The 20,900-nt window shown below is 49.6% G+C and overlaps 1 protein-coding gene across 4 annotated transcripts in view; it reads left to right on the top strand.

The window, feature by feature from the left end:
* VIRMA (vir like m6A methyltransferase associated) overlaps positions 1-20,900 on the top strand; it is a 52,624-nt gene that overhangs the window by 10,607 nt on the left and 21,117 nt on the right. For 3 of the 4 annotated variants that reach the window (XM_068164361.1, XM_068164359.1, XM_068164357.1), the window contains exons 2-13: positions 336-451; positions 1,138-1,224; positions 2,063-2,111; positions 5,693-5,861; positions 7,314-7,436; positions 8,642-8,929; positions 12,247-13,399; positions 14,472-14,963; positions 17,026-17,180; positions 18,343-18,425; positions 19,596-19,689; positions 19,806-20,350. In XM_068164361.1, coding sequence (XP_068020462.1) covers positions 336-451; positions 1,138-1,224; positions 2,063-2,111; positions 5,693-5,861; positions 7,314-7,436; positions 8,642-8,929; positions 12,247-13,399; positions 14,472-14,963; positions 17,026-17,180; positions 18,343-18,425; positions 19,596-19,689; positions 19,806-20,350 — 3,354 coding nt within the window. The remainder of the gene's footprint in view (positions 1-335; positions 452-1,137; positions 1,225-2,062; positions 2,112-5,692; positions 5,862-7,313; positions 7,437-8,641; positions 8,930-12,246; positions 13,400-14,471; positions 14,964-17,025; positions 17,181-18,342; positions 18,426-19,595; positions 19,690-19,805; positions 20,351-20,900) is intronic. The other variant, XM_068164358.1, reaches the window with a different exon arrangement.

The raw sequence follows: 20,900 nt of genomic DNA, 5'->3' as shown, positions 1-20,900 counted from the left end.
TGAGAAGTGTCAGAAGAAAAAAATACACTGGCACAGGTTGCCCATGGAGGTGGTGGAAGCCTCCTGCCTGGAGGTGTTTGCAGCCAGGCTGGCTGTGGCTGTGAGCAAGCTGCTGTAGTGTGAGGTGTCCCTGGCCATGGCAGGGGGTTGGAGCTGGCTGAGCCTTGAGGTCCCTTCCAGCCCTGACAGTTCTGTGATTCTGTGGTAAACATTGCACCTGGGTGAATTTTGTAGTTACTAGGATTGTAGCTTTACTTCTCCTAGTCCAGAATATGAGTGGATGGTGTTGGTTGCATTTTCCCCTCCTGAGGCTGGCTTTGTTCTGTGTTTTGTAGCAGAGCACCAACGTCGATGTGGTTCGCTTTCCCTGCGTGGTTTACATAAACGAGGTGCGGGTCATCCCTCCCGGAGTCAGAGCTCACACAAGCTTGCCTGACAATAGGGCTTATGGGTAAGTTTGACAAGGCCATGTGCTGGGGCCTGCACTTTGGTCACAACTCCCCCAAGCAGTGCTGCAGGCTGGGGGAAGAGTGGCTGGAAACTGCCTGCTGGCAAAGGCTCTGGGGGTGCTGGTGGGTGGCCAGCTGAACGCTGTGCTGAGAAGGCCATTGGCATCCTGGACTGGATCAAAACCAGTGTCCAGCAAGAGGAGGGCAGTGATGGTGGCCCTGGGAAGGCCCCAGCTTGAGTGCTGAACTCAGTTCTGGGCACCACAGGATAGAAAAGACGTTGAGGTGATGGAGGGTGTCCAGGGAAGAGCAATGAGGCTGCAGAGGGGTTTGGAGGGTATCATATGAGGAGCAGCTGAGGGAGCTGGAGGTGTTTAGTTTAGTGGTCATGGCAGCTGGGTTAGGGTTGGACTGGCTCTTAAAGGCTTTTTTCTAGCCTTAGTGACTCTATGAAAGATCCCAGGTGTCTGAGTGAGGAGTACCTTTCTGTTCTTTTGTTCCTGAACTAGTATATCACAGTAGAACCTCCTGTGTGTAAGGGTTAAAGGCATTTGTATGTCTGCTGGACTTGGAATTATTTGGGGAACTACTTCAACAGTATAATTTAACAGATTCTGCCCCTTGTTTGTCCTACTTGCTCTCCTAAGGAGGCTGTCAGGCTTCATCCCTACTTTTGTTCTGTTTGCAGAGAGACATCTCCACATGCATTTCAACTGGACTTGTTTTTCAACAATGTCAGCAAACCAAGTGCCCCTGTGTATGATAGGCTGGGCAGGTAAGTGCTGCCAAGAGTTAGTGTCTGACTTCATTACCTACCTTTTCTTCCTGGGCATTTTGCAGTGCAGAAAATCTGTGAGATTCAGGCTCAGGCTGGTGTTTGCTAGTTTGTGTTCTTGGCCTCTTCCTCCCAGCTGTGGAGGAGGACAGAAGGTCATGCTGAAAAGGAGAAGAAGGAAACAAAATCTGTGTGTTTTAATGAAAGTATTTTGGTACACCCTGGGTTCTAAGAACTTCTGGTTTTGCAGTGGTTTATCATTGGCTTATGAGCTTGGTACCACAGTGTCCAGTTCTGGTGTCCCCAGTGGAAGAGGGATGCCGAGCTGTTGGAGCAAGTCTAGGGGAGGGCCACAAAGATGCTCCAAGGGCTGGAGCGCCTCTGCTCCAGCTGAAGATAGCTGGGGTTGTTCAGCCTGGAGAAGAGAAGACTCTGGGAGCTCTTACAGCTGCCTTCCAACACCTGAAGGGATCCTTCTGGAAGGCTGCAGAGGGACTTTTCATGAGGGTGTCTAGAGACAGTCCAAGGGGGAATGGTTTGAAGCTGAGGCAGAGCAGGGTGAGACTGGAGCTGAGGAAGAAGCTCTTCAGTCTGAGGGTGGTGAGACACTGGAGCAGGCTGCCCAGGGAGGCTGCGGCTGCCTCCTCCCTGGGGGTGTTCAAGACCAGACTGGATGAGTCCTTGAGCAGCTGAGTCTGGTTGAGAGGTGTCCCTGCCCCTGTTGGGGGGGTTGGAACTAGATGATCTCTGAGGTCCCTTCCAACCTAAGCCATCCTGTGATTTCTGTGAACATGCTTTCTAGCAATGGATAAATAACTTTGTGTATTTTACTTAACAGCCTTGAATATGATGAAAACACTTCAATTATTTTCAGACCAAATGCAAAGGTAATGCTGTGTGATTTTTTTCAACCCCTTTCTCTTTCCCCCCCTGTCTGTCATTGAGGTTTCAGTGTGGTTGCATGTGGTGCATTAGCACTGTGTAAAGCATTCATTGTGTAGCAGCTCCTAAAACCTGCCTCTAGTTAACATACTCACTGCTTTAGAGCCTGCATCTATAATGGCATGAGCTGTAGAAGAAGGGATTGCTTGACAATTCCCATGGGGATTGCCAACAGAGCCATCTGAAACTTAGGAGCACAACTTGCAGGCCACAGCTAAGCTCCAGATTTTTAGTTCTGTTTGGGTTTATTTCATTCAGGTCACTGTTTATGTGGACTACAGTAATGTGGTAGGTAAGATATTGCAAGGGACTGAATGCTTGGTGTGATGGGTGAGCAACTGAGGGGCAAGCAACTGAGGGGCAAGCAGCTGATGTTGTTTCCCTGGCCCTGAGCACAGCCTTCCACACTGTCCCACACCACATCCTGGGCTCCAGGCTGGTGACACATGGGTGTGATGGGTGACCACTGGATGGATACAGAACTGGATTGATGTCTGCACCCAAAGAGTGGCTGTCCATGGGCACATGTCCCAGTGGAGGCCAGGGACAAGCAGAGTCCCTGAGGGATCAGTCCTGGGACCAGGCTTGTTCAACATCTTTGTGGGTGCCATGGACAGTGGCATTGAGTGCACCCTCAGCAAGTTTGCTGATGACACCAAGCTGTGTGGTGCAGCAGACAGGCTGGAGGGAAGGGAGGCCATCCAGAGGGACCTGGACAGGCTGGAGAGGTGGGCACAAGCCAACCTCAGGAGGTTCAACAAGACCAAGGGCAGGGTCCTGCAGCTGGGTCCAGGCAATCCCAGGCACAAATCCAGGCTGGGCAGGGACTGGCTGGAAAGCAGCCCTGAGGGGAGAGACTTGGGGGTGCTGGGGGAGGAGAAGCTCACCAGGAGCTCTCAGTGTGCACTTGCAGCCAGAAAGCCAATCAGCTCCTGGGCTGCATCAGGAGAAGTGTGGCCAGCAGGGCAAGGGAGGTGATTCTCCCCCTCTGCTCAGCTCTGGGGAGACCCCACCTGGAGTACTGCCTCCAGTTCTGGAGCCCCTATTGCAAGAGGGATCTGGAGGTGCTGGAAGGTGTCCAGAGAAGGGCCAGGAGGATGAGCAGAGGGCTGGAGCACGTCTCCTGTGAGGACAGACTGAAGGAGTTGGGGCTGTTCAGTCTGCAGAAGAGAAGGCTCCCAGGTGACCTCATTGTGGCCTCCCAGTATCTGAAGGGGGCTACAGGAAGGCTGGGGAGGGACTGCTCAGGATCTCAGGGGGTGATAGGACTAGGGGGAATGGAATGAAGCTGGAGGTGGGGAGATTGAGGCTGGAGGTGAGGAGGAAGTTCTTCCCCATGAGAGTGGTGAAGCCCTGGAATGGGTTGTCCAGGGAGGTGGTTGGGGCCCCGTCCCTGGAGGTGTTTAAGGCCAGGCTGGACGAGGCTGTGGCCAGGCTGATCTAGTGTGGGGTGTCCCTGCCCATGGCAGGGGGGTTGGAACTAGCTGATCCTTGTGGCCCCTTCCAAGCCTGACTGACACTATCATACTGTGGACCCACTTGAGGGAAGGGATGTCATCCAGAAGGATCTTGACAGGCTTGAGAAGTGGGCCAGTGCCAAATGCATGAGATTCAACAAGTCAAAGTGCAAGGTCCTGCAAGTGGCTCGGGCCAGCCTCAGGCACAAATCCGGGCTGGGCACAGAGTGGGTTCTGAGTAGCCCTGAAGAAAGAGACTTGAGAGTCTCAGGGGGATCTTAGAGTTGCCTTCTAATAACTGAAGGGATTCTACAGGAAGGCTGGAGAGGGACTTCTCAATAAGCAGCAGGACAAGGGGGAATGGTTTTAAGCTGAGGGAGAGTAGATTTAGATTGGATTTTAGGAAGAAGCTCTTCAGCCTGAGGGTGGTGAGACTCTAGAACAGGCTTCTCAGGGAGGTTGTGGCTGCCTCCTCCCTGGAGATACTTCAAGGCCAGGCAGGGTGATACCTTGGGCCATTGAGTTTAATTGAGAGGTGGCCCTGCCATGTTAGGGTGATTGGAGTAGATGATCTCTGAGGTCCCTTCCACCCTAAGCCCTTCTGGGAGGTGTTGTAATGATTGACATGTTTGAAGTTGTCTCAATGTTGCAAATCCATCAGGTGACCTGGTGGATGTGGGGCAGGCTGTGGATGGAGTCTACCTGGACCTCAGCAAGGCCTTTGCCACCATCCCCCACAGCAAACTCCTGGCCAAGCTGTCAGCCCCTGGCTTGGATGGGAGCACACTGCATTGGGTTAGGAACTGGCTGGAGGCAGAGCCCAGAGAGTGGTGGTGAATGGTGCCACATCCAGCTGGCAGCCAGGCACCAGTGGTGTGCCCCAGGGATCAGTGCTGGGTCCTGTGCTCTTTAACATCTTCATTGATGATCTGGATGAGGGCATTGAGTCCATCATCAGTAAATTTGCTGACAACACCAAGCTGGGGCAGGAGTTGATCTGCTGGAGGGTGGAGAGGCTCTGCAGAGGGACCTTGACAGGCTGGACAGATGGGCAGAGTCCAAGGGCAGGAGATTGAACACATCCAAGTGCCAGGTTCTGCACATTGGCCACAACAACCCCATGCAGAGCTACAGGCTGGGGTCAGAGTGGCTGGAGAGCATCCAGGCAGAGAGGGACCTGGGGGTAGTGGTTGATGGTAGGCTGAACATGAGCCAGCAGTGTGCCCAGGGGGCCAAGAAGGCCAAGGGCATTCTGGCTTGCATCAGGAATGGTGTGGTCAGCAGGAGCAGGGAGGTCATTCTGCCCCTGTACACTGCACTGGTTAGGCCACACCTCGAGTCCTGTGTCCAGTTCTGGGCTCCTCAGTTTAGGAAGGATGTTGAGCTGCTGGAAGGTGTCCAGAGAAGGGTAATGAGGCTGGGGAGGGGTCTGGAGCACAGCCCTGTGAGGAGAGGCTGAGGGAGCTGGGGTTGCTTAGCCTGGAGAGGAGGAGGCTCAGGGGAGACCTTCTTGTTCTCTACAATTACCTGAAGGGAGGTTGTAACCAGGTGGGGGTTGGTCTCTTCTCCCAGGCAAGCAGCACCAGAACAAGAGGACACAGTCTCCAGCTGTGCCAGGGGAGGTTTAGTCTGGAGGTTAGGAAGAAGTTCTACACAGAGAGAGTGATTGCCCATTGGAATGGCCTGCCTGGGGAGGTGGTGGAGTCACCATCATTGGAAGTGTTGAGGAGGAGACTTGATAGGGTGCTTGGTGCCATGGGTTAGTTGATTAGGTGGTGTTGGATGATAGGTTGGACATGATGATCTTGAAGGTCTCTTCCAACCTCATCTGGTCTGGTCTATTCTGTTCTATTTCTATTTGTATGTCTATTTGGATTTGTATTTGTATTTCTATTTCTATTCTATTCTAAATCTGGAGTGAAGAGAGGCTTGGAGGCTCTGTTCTCCTTCCTTGCTTTGCTGCAGACCCCGGCTCTTACCCTGCTGCTAAAAGCACTTCTCTGAAGCTGTCCTTTTGTTATTTTTTTAAGTGATTTCTTTATTTTTCCTTTCTTCTTCAAAATCCCCAGGTCAACACAGATGGATTGGTTCTGAGAGGGTGGTACAACTGCCTGACTTTGGCAATCTATGGCTCGGTGGACAGAGTAATAAGTCACGAGAGAGAGTCGCCTCCTCCGCCCCCACCTCCGCCCCCACCTCCCCAGCAACAGCCTGGTTTGAAGAGAAACCCAAAGCATGGTGAGTCTGGTGAGGAGACAGGGATTGTTCTGAATGGTTTGGTTTAGATCCACATGGTATCCAAAAAAAAACAACCCCTCAGTTCTTTCCCATTTTAGGTTTCTGTGCCTTTATTCCCCTGGCTCTGTGCCTTTGCCCTCTGGTTTTGCATTTCCTTTTAGATACATTGAATTATGGTAAGTAGGTACTTGTCAAGTGCTTTTGTGGAACTTGCTTCATCTGTTGCTAGTGAAGTGATTTAGGATTGCCAAAATGCAGTCTAATTTGTGAATTCATTAAAATTTAGCTGATGGACATCTCAGATTGATGAGGTTATCACAACCAAATCACAGATCTATTAGGAAGTCACAACCAAATTTCACAGTCATCCTTAATTTCCTCTGCTCTTGTGAGACCCCAAATGCTGCCCCCAGTTCTGGTGTCCCCAGCATGATATGAACAGAGCTGTTGGAGTGAGTCCAGAGGAGGGTCACAACGGTGATCCAATGGGCTGGAGCTCCTCTGCTGTGAGGATAGGCTGAGGGAGCTGGGGGTGTTCAGCCTGGAGAAGAGAAAACTGTGGAGGGACCCTAGAGCTACCTTCCAATAGCTGAAAGGATCCTACAGGAAGGCTGCAGAGAGACTTTGCCTAAGGGTATCTAGAGACAGGACAAGGGGGAATGGCTTGAAGCTGTAGGAGACTAGGGTTAGGCTGGAGCTTAGGAAGAAGTTCTTCAGTCTGAGGGTGATGAGACTCTGGAATAGGCTGCCCAGCCTGATTGTGGCTGTCTCCTCCCTGGAGGTATTTAAAGCCAGGTTGGATGAGGCCTTGAGCAGCTGAGTCTAGTTGAGAGGTGCCCCTGCCCGTGGCAGGGAGGTTGGAGTAGATGATCTCATCCATTCTATGATTCTTTGAACTTTCCTTTTGCCCCTTCTATGTCAAGCACATGAGAGTGTTTGTTTTGCAGTGGTGCTGGGATGGCCATGAATGGAATCAGTGAGCAAGTTCCTGCTTCAGCTTATGTTTTAGATTTGAGATTTAGAGATGTCTTATTTAAGGTGCAGCTCTTGGCTTGCAAAATTTGAGTTCTCTGTGCAGTGAGAACTAGTTGTAAACTATAAATCCCAGCTGATTATAGTAGAAACTTCTTCCAAAAGAAGTGAGTTGGGTGTTATTTGTAGAGGAGCAATACTGCTGGTGTCAAAGCCAAGAGTGCCACTTCCATGTTCATTTTAACCCAGTGTTGTCTTTAAAAGAAGGAAGAAATCAGTAGTGGTGATAAGCTTGCTTATTGATCTAGTTCTTGGTTACATCAAAAGTTACTGCAGGAAGCTGCCTCCCATACTGCACATTAAATACTATCTGGGAAATGAAAGTGTTCTCTAACCAGGATTGGCCACTGCAAACCTACCATTTCCTTCTGTTCCTCTGAGTCCATTAAATGCAAGTTTTTATTTCCACCATAATTGCAGCTGAAGGAGAGAAAGAAGACCAGTTCAATGGCAGTCCTCCAAGACCACAGCCTAGGGGACCAAGGACACCTCCAGGCCCTCCTCCTCCTGATGATGATGAGGATGAACCCATCGCAGTGTCAGGTAGAACGAGAACAGACTGTTTTATCTGCTTCACATCACTGCACAGCTCTGTGGTCCTGCCCAGTCTGTGGTTTCCTGTCTGCTGTCCCTTCTGCTGGGCAGATGCATTCTGGGAATGGATCTAGGATCCTGATCATCTGGATGAGGGCTTTGAGTCCATCATCAGTAAGTTTGCAGATGACATCCAAGCTGGGGGCGGGAGTTGATCTGTTAGAGGGTAGGAGAGCTCTGCAGAGGGACCTCGACAGGCTGGACAGATGGGCAGAGTCCAAGGGCAGGAGATTGAACACATCCAAGTGCCAGGTTCTGCACATTGGCCACAACAACCCCATGCAGAGCTACAGGCTGGGGTCAGAGTGGCTGAGAGCAGCCAGGCAGAGAGGGACCTGGGGGTGCTGGTTGATGGTAGGCTGAACAACAGGCAGCAGAGTGCCCAGGCAGCCAAGAAGGCCAATGGCATCCTGGCCTGCATCAGGAACAGTGTGGCCAGCAGGAGCAGGGAGGACATTCTGCCCCTGTACACTGCACTGGTTAGGCCACACCTTGAGTCCTGTGTCCAGTTCTGGGCCCCTCAGTTTAGGAAAGATGTTGAGCTGCTGGAAGGTGTCCAGAGAAGGGTAATGAGGCTGGGGAGGGGTCTGGAGCACAGCCCTGTGAGGAGAGGCTGAGGGAGCTGGGGTTGCTTAGCCTGCAGGAGAGGAGACTCAGGGGAGACCTTCTTGCCATCTACATCTCCCTGAAGGGAGGTTGTAGCCAGGTGGGGGTTGGTCTCTTCTGCCAGGCAACCAGCAGCAGAACAAGAGGACACAGTCTCAAGCTGTGCCAGGGGAGGTTTAGGCTGGAAGTGAGGAGAAAGTTCTTCCCAGCAAGAGAGATTGGCCATTGGAATGTGCTGCCCAGGGAGGTGGTAGAGTCACCATCACTGGAAGTGTTTAGGAAGAGACTGGCTGGGGTGCTTTGGTGCCATGGTTTAGTTGATCAGATGGTGTTGGATGATAGGTTGGACCTGATGATCTCAAAGGTCTCTTCCAACCTGGTTAATTCTGTTCTGTTCTATTCTGTTCCAGTCCCTCCAAGGGATTGGAAAGACAGATTCTTCAGGATGCCTTTTCTGTATCTCCACTATGAAGAATGTTGAATTCTAAAGCATGTTGAGCACTGGGTTTCAGAGGAATGTTCTTACTTCTCCCCCTTTGTGTTTTCAGTGGTTGGGGAAAAAGAAGATGATGTGGACCACAGGGAGGATTACTTTGAGCCCATCTCTCCTGACCGAACATCCATTCATCAGGAAAGCCAGTACTCTGATGATGGGGAAGTGGAGGAGGACCAGCCAGAAGAAGGAGATGATGATGATGATGTGGATGTTGAGGAGGATGAGGATGATGATGACGATGATGACGGGCATACAGTGGACAGTATTGCTGATGATGACGAAGAAGAAGAGGAAGAAGATGATGATGAAGAAGAGGCTGAAGAGGAGGAAGAAGGTGAAGGTAAGTAAAAAAAATCAGGTTTATGGAATTCTGATGGCAGTACTCTCATGGTGTGGGGAGAGCTGGATCTTCACCCCTTGGTCACTGCACCATTGTCTGCCTTATTGGTGGTTACAGATCACAGTGTCACCAAGGTTGGAAGAGACCTCAAAGATCATCAAGTCCAACCTGTCACCACAGACCCCATGACTAGACTATGGCACCAAGTGCCACATCCAGTCCCCTTTTGAACACCTCCAGGGATGGTGACTCCACCACCTCCCTGGGCAGCACATCTGACATCACTTGAGAACAGGATTTTCACAAGATGATCTGGCTTGGAAGGGACCTCCAAAGGTCATCTAGTTCAACCCCCTCTGCACTCAGCAGGGGAATATTTATTCCTTCATAATAAATCTTCCTTTCTATAAACAGTGGAAGCTTTTATAGCTGAGAATGAACATTCAGTCCTGTATTTTGTTCAGAAATATTGTGAAGTAGTGAAAGAAATTACTTCTGTCTTAAAACCCAAATGGAGCTGTTCATATACTTGAGCCTTCTTCTGCCAGATGATATCCAAAGGACCATTGGAAGTACTTGAGAGTCAAGGTGATTCTTGCAGCTTGGGAAATGGCAGACAATGGTTGGAGTCAGTGATCCTAAAGGTCTTTTCCAGCCAGAATGATTCTATGATTCTGTGATTCTAGATCCTCACTAAGCAGGTCCAGGCTCAGTTTTGTTCACTACACTCCAATTGCTCAGCTTTGCACTGCTCGCTGCTTTGCTTCTGAGCAGCCAGATTCCAAAGTTGGAGAGTCTTGACTTAGTATCATAGTATCAGTCAGGGTTGGAAGGGACCACAAGGATCATCTAGTTCCAACCCCGTTGCCATGGGCAGGGACACCCCACACTAGATCAGCCTGGCCACAGCCTCATCCAGCCTGGCCTTAAACACCTCCAGGGACAGGGCCTCAACCACCTCCCTGGACAACCCATTCCAGGGCTTCACCACTCTCATGGGGAAGAACTTCCTCCTCACCTCCAGCCTGAATCTCCCCACCTCCAGCTTCATTCCATTCCCCCTAGTCCTATCACTCCCTGAGATCCTGAGCAGTCCCTCCCCAGCCTTTCTGTAGCCCCCCTTCAGATACTGGAAGGCCACAATGAGGTCACCTCAGAGCCTTCTCTTCTGCAGACTGAACAGCCCCAACTCCTTCAGTCTGTCCTCACAGGAGAGGTGCTCCAGCCCTCTGCTCATCCTCCTGGCCCTTCTCTGGACACCTTCCAGCACCTCCACATCCCTCTTGCAATAGGGGCTCCAGAACTGGAGGCAGTACTCCAGGTGGGGTCTCCCCAGAGCTGAGCAGAGGGGGAGAATCACCTCCCTTGCCCTGCTGGCCACACTTCTCCTGATGCAGCCCAGGCTCTGGTTGGCTTTGTGGGCTGCAAGTGCACACTGAGAGCTCCTGGTGAGCTTCTCCTCCCCCAGCACCCCCAAGTCTCTCTCCTCAGGGCTGCTTTCCAGCCAGTCCCTGCCCAGCCTGGATTTGTGCCTGGGATTGCTTCCACCCAGCTGCAGGACCCTGCCCTTGGTCTTGTTGAACCTCCTGAGGTTGGCTTGTGCCCACCTCTCCAGCCTGTCCAGGTCCCTCTGGATGGCCTCCCTTCCCTCCAGCCTGTCTGCTGCACCACACAGCTTACTGTCATCAGCAAACTTTCACTTGGATCTTTTAGTGACTGTTCTGCTTCTGGAGCATTTGAGTTATTTCTTGTTATCCTAAAACTCCACCATGAACTGCAAACTCTGAAGGCCATCACTGTGGTTCTTGGAGCAAGGTGCAGTTGAGCTGCCTTCATCTCAACTCTAACCTCTAGGAAATAGCTCATAAAAATTAGATAACCAGGGGATCATAGAACCAGAATCATGGGGGTGTTCAGCCTGGAGAAGAGAAGACTCTGGGGAGACCTAATAGCAGCTTTCCAGTACCTGAAGGGGGCTTACAAAGGGATGGGATGTTTCCAAAGAGACTGTTTGCAAAGGCCTGCAGTGATAGGATGAGGGGCAATGGTTTGAAACAAGAGAAGAGCAGATTTAGATTGGATGTTAGGAGCAAGTTATGTACTCTGAGGGTGGTGGAACACTTGAACAGGTTGCCCAGGCAGGTAATTGAGGCCCCATCCCTGGAGATATTCAAGGTCAGAGCAACCTGATCTAGCTGAGGATGTCCCTGCTGACTGCAGTGGGCTTGGACTAAACGACCTTTGGAGATCCCTTCCAACCCAGACCATGCTATGATTCTCTATGCTAATGTCAGTAGTCACAGTCTTGTATTACTTACAGTTCCCACCTGTGCCTGTGCAAAATTTCCAGCTATAAGTTTTATGACAGATGCAGTCATAGGAAGAAAATTGGACAATGTTCTCATGGTACCCAATTGTTCCCTGCTTAAACTTGTTAGCTTTATACATCCTTTTACATGTCTCCAGTACTACATAACGCCCCTGTCAGCTGTGGCTGTCACTTCCTTATGGAGAGGGAAAGCTTGCTTTGTATGACTGTTCTCTAACCACTGATATCTGTGTAGAATAGAATAGAAATAGAATAGAAATAGAATAGAATAGAATAGAATAGAATAGAATAGAATAGAATAGAATAGAATAGAATAGAATAGAATAGAAATAGCCAGGATGGAAAAGACCTTCAAGATCATCAAGTCCAACCTATCACCCCACACTGTCTAGTCAACCCCATCCAGTCTCTTCTTAAACACCTCCAGGGTGGTGACTCCATCACCTCCCTGGGCAGCACATTCCAATGGCCAATCTCTCTTTCTGGGAAGAGCTTCTCCCTAACATCCAGCCTAAACCTCCCCTGGCACAGCTTGAGACTGTGTCCTCTTGTTCTGCTGCTGCTTGCCTGCCTAGGAGGAGAGACCAACCCCTACCTGGCTACAACCTCCCTTCAGGGAGATGTAGATGGCAAGAAGGTCTCCCCTGAGCCTCCTCTTCTCCAGGCTAAGCAACCCCAGCTCCCTCAGCCTCTCCTCACAGGGCTGTGCTCCAAACCCCTCCCCAGCTTTGTTGCCCTTCTCTGGATGTGTTCCAGCATCTCAACATCTTTCTTAAACTGAGGGGCCCAGAACTGGACACAGGACTCAAGGTGTGGCCTAAGCAGTGCTGAGCACAGGGCACAATGACCTCCCTGCTCCTGCTGGCCACACTGTTCCTGATACAGTCCAGGATGCCATGCTTTTTAAATTTGAGCAGATTCTCAGCAGTTCTGAACTGGTTTATCCATAATTGATTGTTGTTCCATAACTGAATCTTTCTCTTCACAGGAGATGATGGATATGAGCAGATTTCAAGTGATGAAGATGGAATTGCTGATCTGGAACGTGAAACGTTTAAGTATCCAAGCTTTGACATTGAATATACTCCTGAGGATCTGGCATCTGTGCCTCCTGTGACATATGAACCTTTTGAAAGGGAGCTTGGACCTCTCTTGTACTTCAGCTGCCCCTACAAGACTGTATTTGAAAATGAAGTTGGTAAAATCAAGGACCAGGACCCAGAGAAAGAAAATTCTGGGGCAGTGGAAGCCTCAGTGAAGTTAACTGAACTGCTGGAGTTGTACCGAGAGGAAAGAGGTGCAAAGTGGGTGACTGCTTTAGAAGAAGTCCCCAGTTTAATAGTCAAAGGATTGAGCTACCTGCAGGTGAAAGACACAAAGCAAGACTATATTACCCAGCTAGTAGACTGGACCCTGCATGCTTTGAATCTTCAGGTAGCTCTCAAACAGCCAATTGCTTTGAACGTCCGGCAGCTCAAAGCCGGCACGAAGCTGGTGTCGGCTTTAGCAGAGTGTGGGACTCCAGGGGTAACAGCACTCTTGCAGGCAGGAGTTATCAGTGTCTTATTTGAACTGCTCTTTGCAGACCATGTATCATCCTCCCTCAAACTGAATGCTTTTAAAGCTCTGGATAGTGTTATTAGCATGACTGAGGGCATGGAAATGTTTCTAAGGGGGGGTGCAGATGTGCATGAAAAAAGTGGTTATCAGAAGCTCTTGGAACTGATCCTGCTAGATCAGACTGTGAGGGTAGTTACTGCTGGCTCTGCAATTTTTCAGAAGTGTCACTTCTATGAGATCCTTTCAGATATCAAAAAGGTGGTTGATCAGTTAGCAGAGAGCACTCCTTCTCTTCCTAATCACACGGAGCAAGAACAGGATCAGGACATGGTAGGACTTGAAAGAACCAACCAGGAATATGAGAACGATGTGGAGACTCCTATGGACATGGATCACCTGATGGAATCTTCCAATATAAGTGAAGGAGAGATGGAAAAACTTGTCAGTCTTCTGGAAGAAATCTTCCATTTGATGGAAACTGCTCCTCACACAATGATTCAGCCACCTGTGAAATCCTTCCCCACCATGGCACGCATTACAGGCCCGCCAGAAAGGGATGATCCCTACCCTGTGCTCTTTAGGTATGGCAATTGCCAGCTTCACTTTCTGGAATGTAGTTCTTGCTGACCCACTCTATTCTAGCTGTTTCACTTTCTGCTTCACTGGAGAATTCTGGGCTGTGCTTAGAAAGCCTGAGAGGGTTTGATGGTTAATGTTCCTGCTGCTGCTTTGTGGCTTTCAATCAACCTAGCGTGCACAGAACAAGAAGCTGACTGCTTGCTAGTATTGGTACTGTGCTAGCACTTCAGTCACATCCATGGGTCCAGACCAGTTGTGCCAGGGGCTGTACAAGTGCATATTTGGAAATTGTTACAGAGCTAGACTGTTTTCTCTTTGTTTTGGAGTGAGTTTGGGGTACCAAACACAGCCTGGGCTGCATCCAAAGCAGTGTTGCCAGCAGATCCAGAGAGGTGATTCTGCCACTTTGCTCTGCTCTAGTGAGACCTCACCTGCAGTACTGTGTACAGGTCTAGAACCCTCAATATAGGAAGGACTTGGACCTGATGGAGAGGGTCCAGAGGAGGGCCACGAGAATGGTCAGGGGGTTGGAGCAGCTCTGCTATGAGGACAGGCTGAGGGAGCTGGGGGTGTTCAGCCTGGAGAAGAGGAGGCTCTGGGGAGACCTAATAGCAGCCTGCCAGTACCTGAAGGGGGCTACAAGAAGGATGGGGAGAGTCTGTTTACAGTGACAGAACAAGAGGCAGTAGCTTTAAGGTGGAGAAAAGCAGATTTAGATTGGATGTGAGGAGCAAGTTCTTTACAGTGAGGTGAGTGGAACACTGGAACAGGTTGCCCAGGGAGGTGGTTGTAGCTCCTTCCCTGGAGATACTCAAGGTGAGGTTTGATGAGGCTCTCTGCAGCCTGATCAAGTTGGGGATGTCACTGCTGACTGCAGGGAGGTCAGACTGGATGAGCTTTGGAGGTCCCTTCCAGCCTGGACCATTCTATGATTCTACCTGTGTCTGTGTGCCCAGGTGCTGGGTGCTGCAGGCGAGGAGACTCCTAGTCCACAGGGCGGGAAGTGCTGAAGCTAAGAGGGTGACAGATGATTGCTGATCGTTTCCCTGTTCTTTTGTTGGTGTTCTTGCTCAGGTACCTTCACAGTCACCATTTCCTGGAATGCATCACCCTGCTGCTGTCTATGCCAGTGACAGGTGCCCACCCAGGCGTGCTGCAGGCCGTCCGAGAGATCCTGCGCTTCCTGGCGCAGTCCCAGAAGGGGCTGCTCTTCTTCATCGCTGAGTACGAAGCAACCAACTTACTGATCAGGGCACTCTGTCAGTTTTCTGATCCAGATCAAGAGGAGGGTCTCCAGTCAGATGGGGCCAATGAGGATACCTTTGCCCTGTGGCTGCTGCATTCCACGCAGACCTTACAGTGCATTTCAGAGTTGTTCTGCCACTTCCAGCGGTGCACGGCCAGCGAGGAGACCGACCACTCAGATCTGCTGGGGACACTTCACAACCTTTACTTGATTACCTTTAACCCTGTGGGAAGATCTGCTGTGGCTCATGTGTTCAGCCTGGAGAAGAATCTCCAGTGTCTTATTACTTTAATGGAGTACTATTCCAAAGAAGCTTTAGGGTAATTGATGCATTTCTTTCTCCCCTTTATGTTTTTCCACTTTGAAAAGTATCTAACTTGCAGAAATCATTCAGTTCAGTCTACAAGGTTATTCATTTATTTTTGTACCTTTTAGATAAGGATGGCTTTGTTTCCAAACAATTTTCAGGTAGAATAGAATGGAACAGAATAGAATTAACCAGGTTGGAAAAGACCTTCGAGATCATCGAGTCCAACCTATCACTCTGAATTATTTCTGTAAGTTAGATACTTTTCAATGTAATAGGTAATCAGAATGTAATAGGTAATCAGAGTGTAATAGGTAATCAGGCCTGGCCTTTGTAGTCAAATACTTAGTGCCCAGAATCTGCTTAGTTGATCCACAAAGGTGCTGTCTTACAGGTCAGAATGTTGGCTGTCCAGAGAAGGGCAACAAAGTTGGTGAGGGGTTTGGAACACAGCCCTGTGAGGAGAGGCTGAGGGAGCTAGGGTTGCTTAGCCTGGAGAAGAGGAGGCTCAGGGGAGACCTTGTTGCTCTCTGCAACTACCTTTAGGGAGATTGTAGACAGGCAGAGGTTGGTCTCTTCTCCCAGGCAATCAGCACCAGAACAAGAGGACACAGTCTCAGGCTGTGTGAGGGGAGGTTTAGGCTGGAGGTTAGGAAGAAGTTCTACAGAGAGAGAGTGATTGCCCATTGGAATGTGCTGCCCAGGGAGGTGGTGGAGTCACCATCACTGGAGGTGTTCAGGAGGAGACTTGATAGGGTGCTTGGTGCCATGGGTTAGTTGATTAGGTGGTGTTGGATGATAGGTTGGACTCGATGATCTTGAAGGTCTCTTCCAACCTGGTCTGGTCTGGTCTATTCTATTCTATTCTATTCTATTCTCTATTCTATTCTATTCTGTATGAAAAACAAATCAGCAAGTAGGCAATTTTCATTCAAGCATCAAATTTTACTGTGAGAGAAGCAGAGGATTTGACTGGGGAAACTGGACACTGCAGGCTTCTCTGGAGTGGGAATCTCTGAGTTCTTTTAGTTCTTACAGAACCCACTGCTTATTTTCTTTGGACAGGCAGTTGTGCTACTTTAGGTAGCAGTGCTTTTAAAACAGTGTTTCTGAAGCAGAGTTATGGGGGAAGATTTGGGTGCTGTTTGTTTTGCTCTCATCTTTTGTGGCTGCTGAGATAGGTGTTGAGCTAAGGAAGAAGATCTGGGTGCTGTTTGATTTGCTCTCATCTTTGTGGGTGCTGAAGTGGGTATTGAGTTGAGGAAAAAGATCTGGGTGCTGTTTGATTTGCTCTCATCTTTGTGGGTGCTGAAGTGGGTATTGAGTTATGGAAAAAGATCTGGGTGCTGTTTGATTTGCTCTCATCTTTGTGGATGCTGAAGTGGGCATTGAGCTAAGGAAGAAGATTTGGGTGCTGTCTGATTTGCTCTCATCTTTGTGGGTGCTCAGATAGGTATTGAGCTAAGGAAGAAGATCTGGGTGCTGTCTGATTTGCTCTCATCTTTGTGGGTGCTGAAGTGGGCATTGAGCTAAGGAAGAAGATTTGGGTGCTGTCTGATTTGCTCTCATCTTTGTGGCTGCTCAGATAGGTGTTGAGCTGAGGAAGAAGATCTGGGTGCTGTCTGATTTGCTCTCATCTTTGTGGCTGCTGAGATAGGTGTTGAGCTGAGGAAGAAGATCTGGGTGCTGTCTGATTTGCTCTCATCTTTGTGGCTGCTCAGATAGGTGTTGAGCTGAGGAAGAAGATCTGGGTGCTGTCTGATTTGCTCTCATCTTTGTGGCTGCTGAAGTGGGCATTGAGTTAAGGAAAAAGATTTGGGTGCTGTCTGATTTGCTCTCATCTATTGTGGATGCTCAAATAGGTGTTAAATCAATGTGGAAAAGAAGCTTTCACTCTTCAGAAAGCATAGAAGGAAATAGTTTGGGGGTTTGTGATGATGATGATGATGTGGAGCAATCCTTGGGAAAGAGAAGTTCTGCAGGTAGATTTTTTTCGAGGTCGAAGACTGAGAAATCTTAGCAGCTATCCAACTTCACTAGATGAGCTCTAAAGAAAATCCTTACTGTTGTTTCAGAGACTCCAAGTCTAAGAAGTCAGTTGCTTACAATTATGCCTGCATCCTGGTTTTGCTGGTGGTTCAGTCTTCCAGTGATGTCCAGATGCTGGAGCAGCACTCGGCGCCCTTGCTGAAGCTTTGTAAAGCAGATGAGAATAACACCAAATTGCAAGGTACAGTGTGTGTCATTGTCAGCTGAATTGTGGGACTCTGCAGAAGAAACCTTTTCTGTGTGGCTAATTTGGTGCTTCACCCTCATTTGGTTTGGATGATGTGTCTAATGAAATTCCCTTTCCAGCTTCGTCTGGTTAGTTGAGTCACTGGTACCACATGCAATGTTTTTGCTCTGCTAATGAGAGTTAAATAGGAAATTCTTCATGTTGTTTGGAAAACAATTTACCTATAGAATCATAGAATGGCTTAGGTGGGAAGGGACCTCACAGAGATCACCTGCTCCAACCTCACTGCCATGGGCAGGGATGCCTTCCAACCAGACTTGGCGCCTCAAAGCCTCATCCAGGCTGGCCTTGAACACCCCCAGGGAGGAGGCAGCCACAACCTCCCTGGGCAGCCTGTTCCAGAGTCTTATCACCCTTGTACTGAAGAATTTCTTCCTCAGCTCCAGTCTAACCCTGCTCTCCCTCAGCTTCAAACCATTCCCCTTGTCCTGTCTCTGGACACCCTCAGGAAAAGTCCCTCTGCAGCCTTCCTGGAGGATCCCTTCAGCTATTGGAAGGCAGCTCTAAGGTTCCCCTGGAGTCTTCTCTTCTCTAGGGTGAAAAACTGCAGCTCCCACAGTCTGTCCTCATAGCAGAGGTATTCCAGGCCTTGGATCATCTTTGTGGCCCTGCAGCAGTGTGTGCCTCAAGAATTTCACACTTGGCCTTAGGACCTATTGGAAGTTACTTGAAGGGGGCTCCAGTACCTGAAGGGGCCTCCAAGAGGACTGCAGAGGGGCTGCTTCCAAAGGCATGCAGTGATGGGACAAGGGGCAATGGTTTCAAACTAGAGAAGGGCAGATTTGACTGTATGTTCTGAACAAGTTCTGCACCATGAGGGTGGTGGAAGACTGGAACAGGTTGCCCAGGGAGGTGGTTGAGGCCCCATCCCTGGAGACATTCAAGGTGAGGCTGGACAGGGCTCTGAGCAACCTGATCTGGTTGAGGATGTCTCTGCTGAGTGCAGAGGGGGGTTGGACTGGATGCCCTTCGGAGGTCCCTTCCAACCCAAGCCATTCTGTGATTCTAAGTTAAGCATGCTTTAAAATGTGTTTGATATTCACAAGCAGACTGCCAAGTTGCTTGATTAATTCTGCAGTGTTTTTTCCTCCCACAGAGCTCAGCAAGTGGCTTGAACCCTTGAAAAACCTTCGGTTTGAGATAAATTGTATTCCAAATCTCATTGAATACATCAAACAGGTGAGGAAGAGCAGAGGCAGATGCTGACCTTTTAGTTGTGCTCTCTAAGCTTACACCTTGCTAGTTTATCTTAGGTGTGTCCTCATGTGAAAAAATGCATACTGTTGTCCAAAAGAAAGGTTTTGTTAAAGCTTGTGATCTAGGCCAGTTCCTGCACCCACTTATGTGTCTTGAACACAAATCTGTGGTCGTTGCATGATGCAGAGAACCAATGATCAGAATCTTTTAGCTTCCCATAAACCCACAATTCAGATGTTGCCCCTCCACGTCCTGATTCGGTCTTGTCTCATAGATTCACAGAATCATAGAATTAATAAGGTTGGAAAAGACCTCAGAGATCATCAACCTATCACCCAACACCTCATGACAACTAAACCATGGCACCAAGTGCCACATCCAATCCCCTCTTGAACACCTCTAGGGATGGTGACTCCACCACCTCCCTGGGCAGCACATCCCAATGGCCAACAACTGTCTCTGGGAAGAACTTTCTCCTCACCTCCAGCCTAAACTTCCCCTGGCACAGCTTGAGACTGTGTCCTCTTGTTCTGGTGCTGCTTGCCTGCCTAGGAGAAGAGACCAACCCCCAGCTGGCTACAACCTCCCTTCAGGTAGTTGTAGACAGCAATAATGTCTCCTCTGAGCCTTCGCTTCTCCAGGCTAAGCAACCCCAGCTCCCTCAGCCTCTCCTCACAGAGCTGTGCTCAAGGCCTCTCCCCAGCCTTGTTGCCCTTCTCTGGACACCTTCAAGTGTCTCAATGTCCTTCTTAAACTGAGGGGCCCAGAACTGGACACAGGACTCAAGGTGTGGCCTAACCAGTGCTGTGTACAGGGGCAGAATGACTTCCCAGCTCCTGCTGGCCACACTGTTCCTGATGCAGGCCAGGATGCCATTGGCCTTCTTGGCCACCTGGGCTATGGTTTGGGTTGGAAGGGACCTTAAGGATCATCTAGTTCCAACTCCTTGCCATGGGCAGGGACACTTTCTAGGGGACCATGTTGCTGAAGGCCTCTTGCAGCTTGGATGTGGCAGCTTTCCAAAAGTGGAATAGTGGAATGTAAGTTTTGTGGCATACTAACTACAGCATTTGAACACCCAGCTGGTGATACTCAAGCAAAGTTCTTCCTTGTAACACAGGTTCTTTTCTTTTCTTCTTTGTAACCCAAAAGAACATTGACAGTTTGATGACACCAGATGGAGTTGGTCTTCCTACTGCCCTTCGTGTCCTGTGTCATGTTGCGTGTCCACCACCCCTGGTACAAGGTATGGGAACAGGAATCTTAGGCTTCTGAGTCTTGTACTTAGACATCTTTAAAGTGTAACTGTGGCTGCCCAGGGGAAATGAAACATCCAGCAAATGTGATTTCTTTTCCATACAGGTCAACAGAAAGACCTGAAATGGAACCTGGCAGTCATTCAGCTCTTTTCTTCTGAGGGAATGGACACCTTCATCCGGGTCTTGCAGAAGCTCAACAGCGTCCTCATTCAGCCTTGGCGCCTGCACGTCAACATGGGCACCACGCTTCACAGAGTCACCACCATTTCCATGGCCCACTGCACCCTGACCCTGCTGAAAACCATGCTGACAGAGCTGCTGAGGGGCGGGGCCTTTGAGTTCAAAGACATGCGGGTGCCCGCGGCGCTGGTGTCCCTGCACATGCTGCTGTGCTCCATCCCGCTCTCGGGCCGCCTGGACAGCGACGAGCAGAAAATCCAGAACCACATCGTCGATATCTTGCTGACCTTCACCCAAGGGGTCAACGAGAAACTCACCATTTCTGAAGAGACTTTGGCCAACAACACCTGGTCTCTAATGCTGAAGGAAGTTCTGTCTTCAATTGTGAGGATTCCTGAAGGCTTTTTCTCTGGGCTGATCCTGCTTTCGGAGCTGCTGCCTCTTCCGCTGCCCATGCAGACCACTCAGGTAGGATTGAGAGCAGTTCTGTGTGACCCTGAGACCATTTCTGTAGTTGTGGGGAAAAAAAAAACCCAGCCCTGGTGGGCAGAAGGATGACCATGAGCCAGCAATGGGCTCTTGTAGTCAAGAAGGCAAGTGACATCCTGGGATGTATTAGAAGTGCTATGGTTAGTAGGTACTTTGTACTCTGCCCTGGTGAGGCCACATCTGGAATATTGTGTAAAGTTCTGGGCTCCTCAGTTCAAGAGGCACCTCAGGGAGCTGCCTGAAAGAGGCACAACCACAAAGATGATGATGATGATGATGATGATGATGATGATAATAATAATAAACAACAACAACCAGGTTGGAAGAGACCTTCAAGGTCATCGTGTCCAACCCACCTAAACAGCTAAACCATGGCACCAAGCACCCCAGCAAGTCTCTTCCTAAACACTTCCAGGGATGGTGACTCCACCACCTCCCTGGGCAGCACATTCCAATGGCCAATCTCTCTGTCTGGGAAGAACTTCCTCTCAACCTCCAGCCTAAACATCCCCTGGCACAGCTTGAGACT

This window comes from Melanerpes formicivorus, unplaced genomic scaffold, assembly GCF_026170545.1.
Source record: "Melanerpes formicivorus ecotype bairdi unplaced genomic scaffold, bMelFor1.0.p_v2 SCAF_79, whole genome shotgun sequence".
Lineage (NCBI taxonomy): Eukaryota > Metazoa > Chordata > Aves > Piciformes > Picidae > Melanerpes > Melanerpes formicivorus.
Note: the sequence above shows the minus strand (reverse complement) of the source record. Positions and strands in the feature narration are given on the sequence as shown.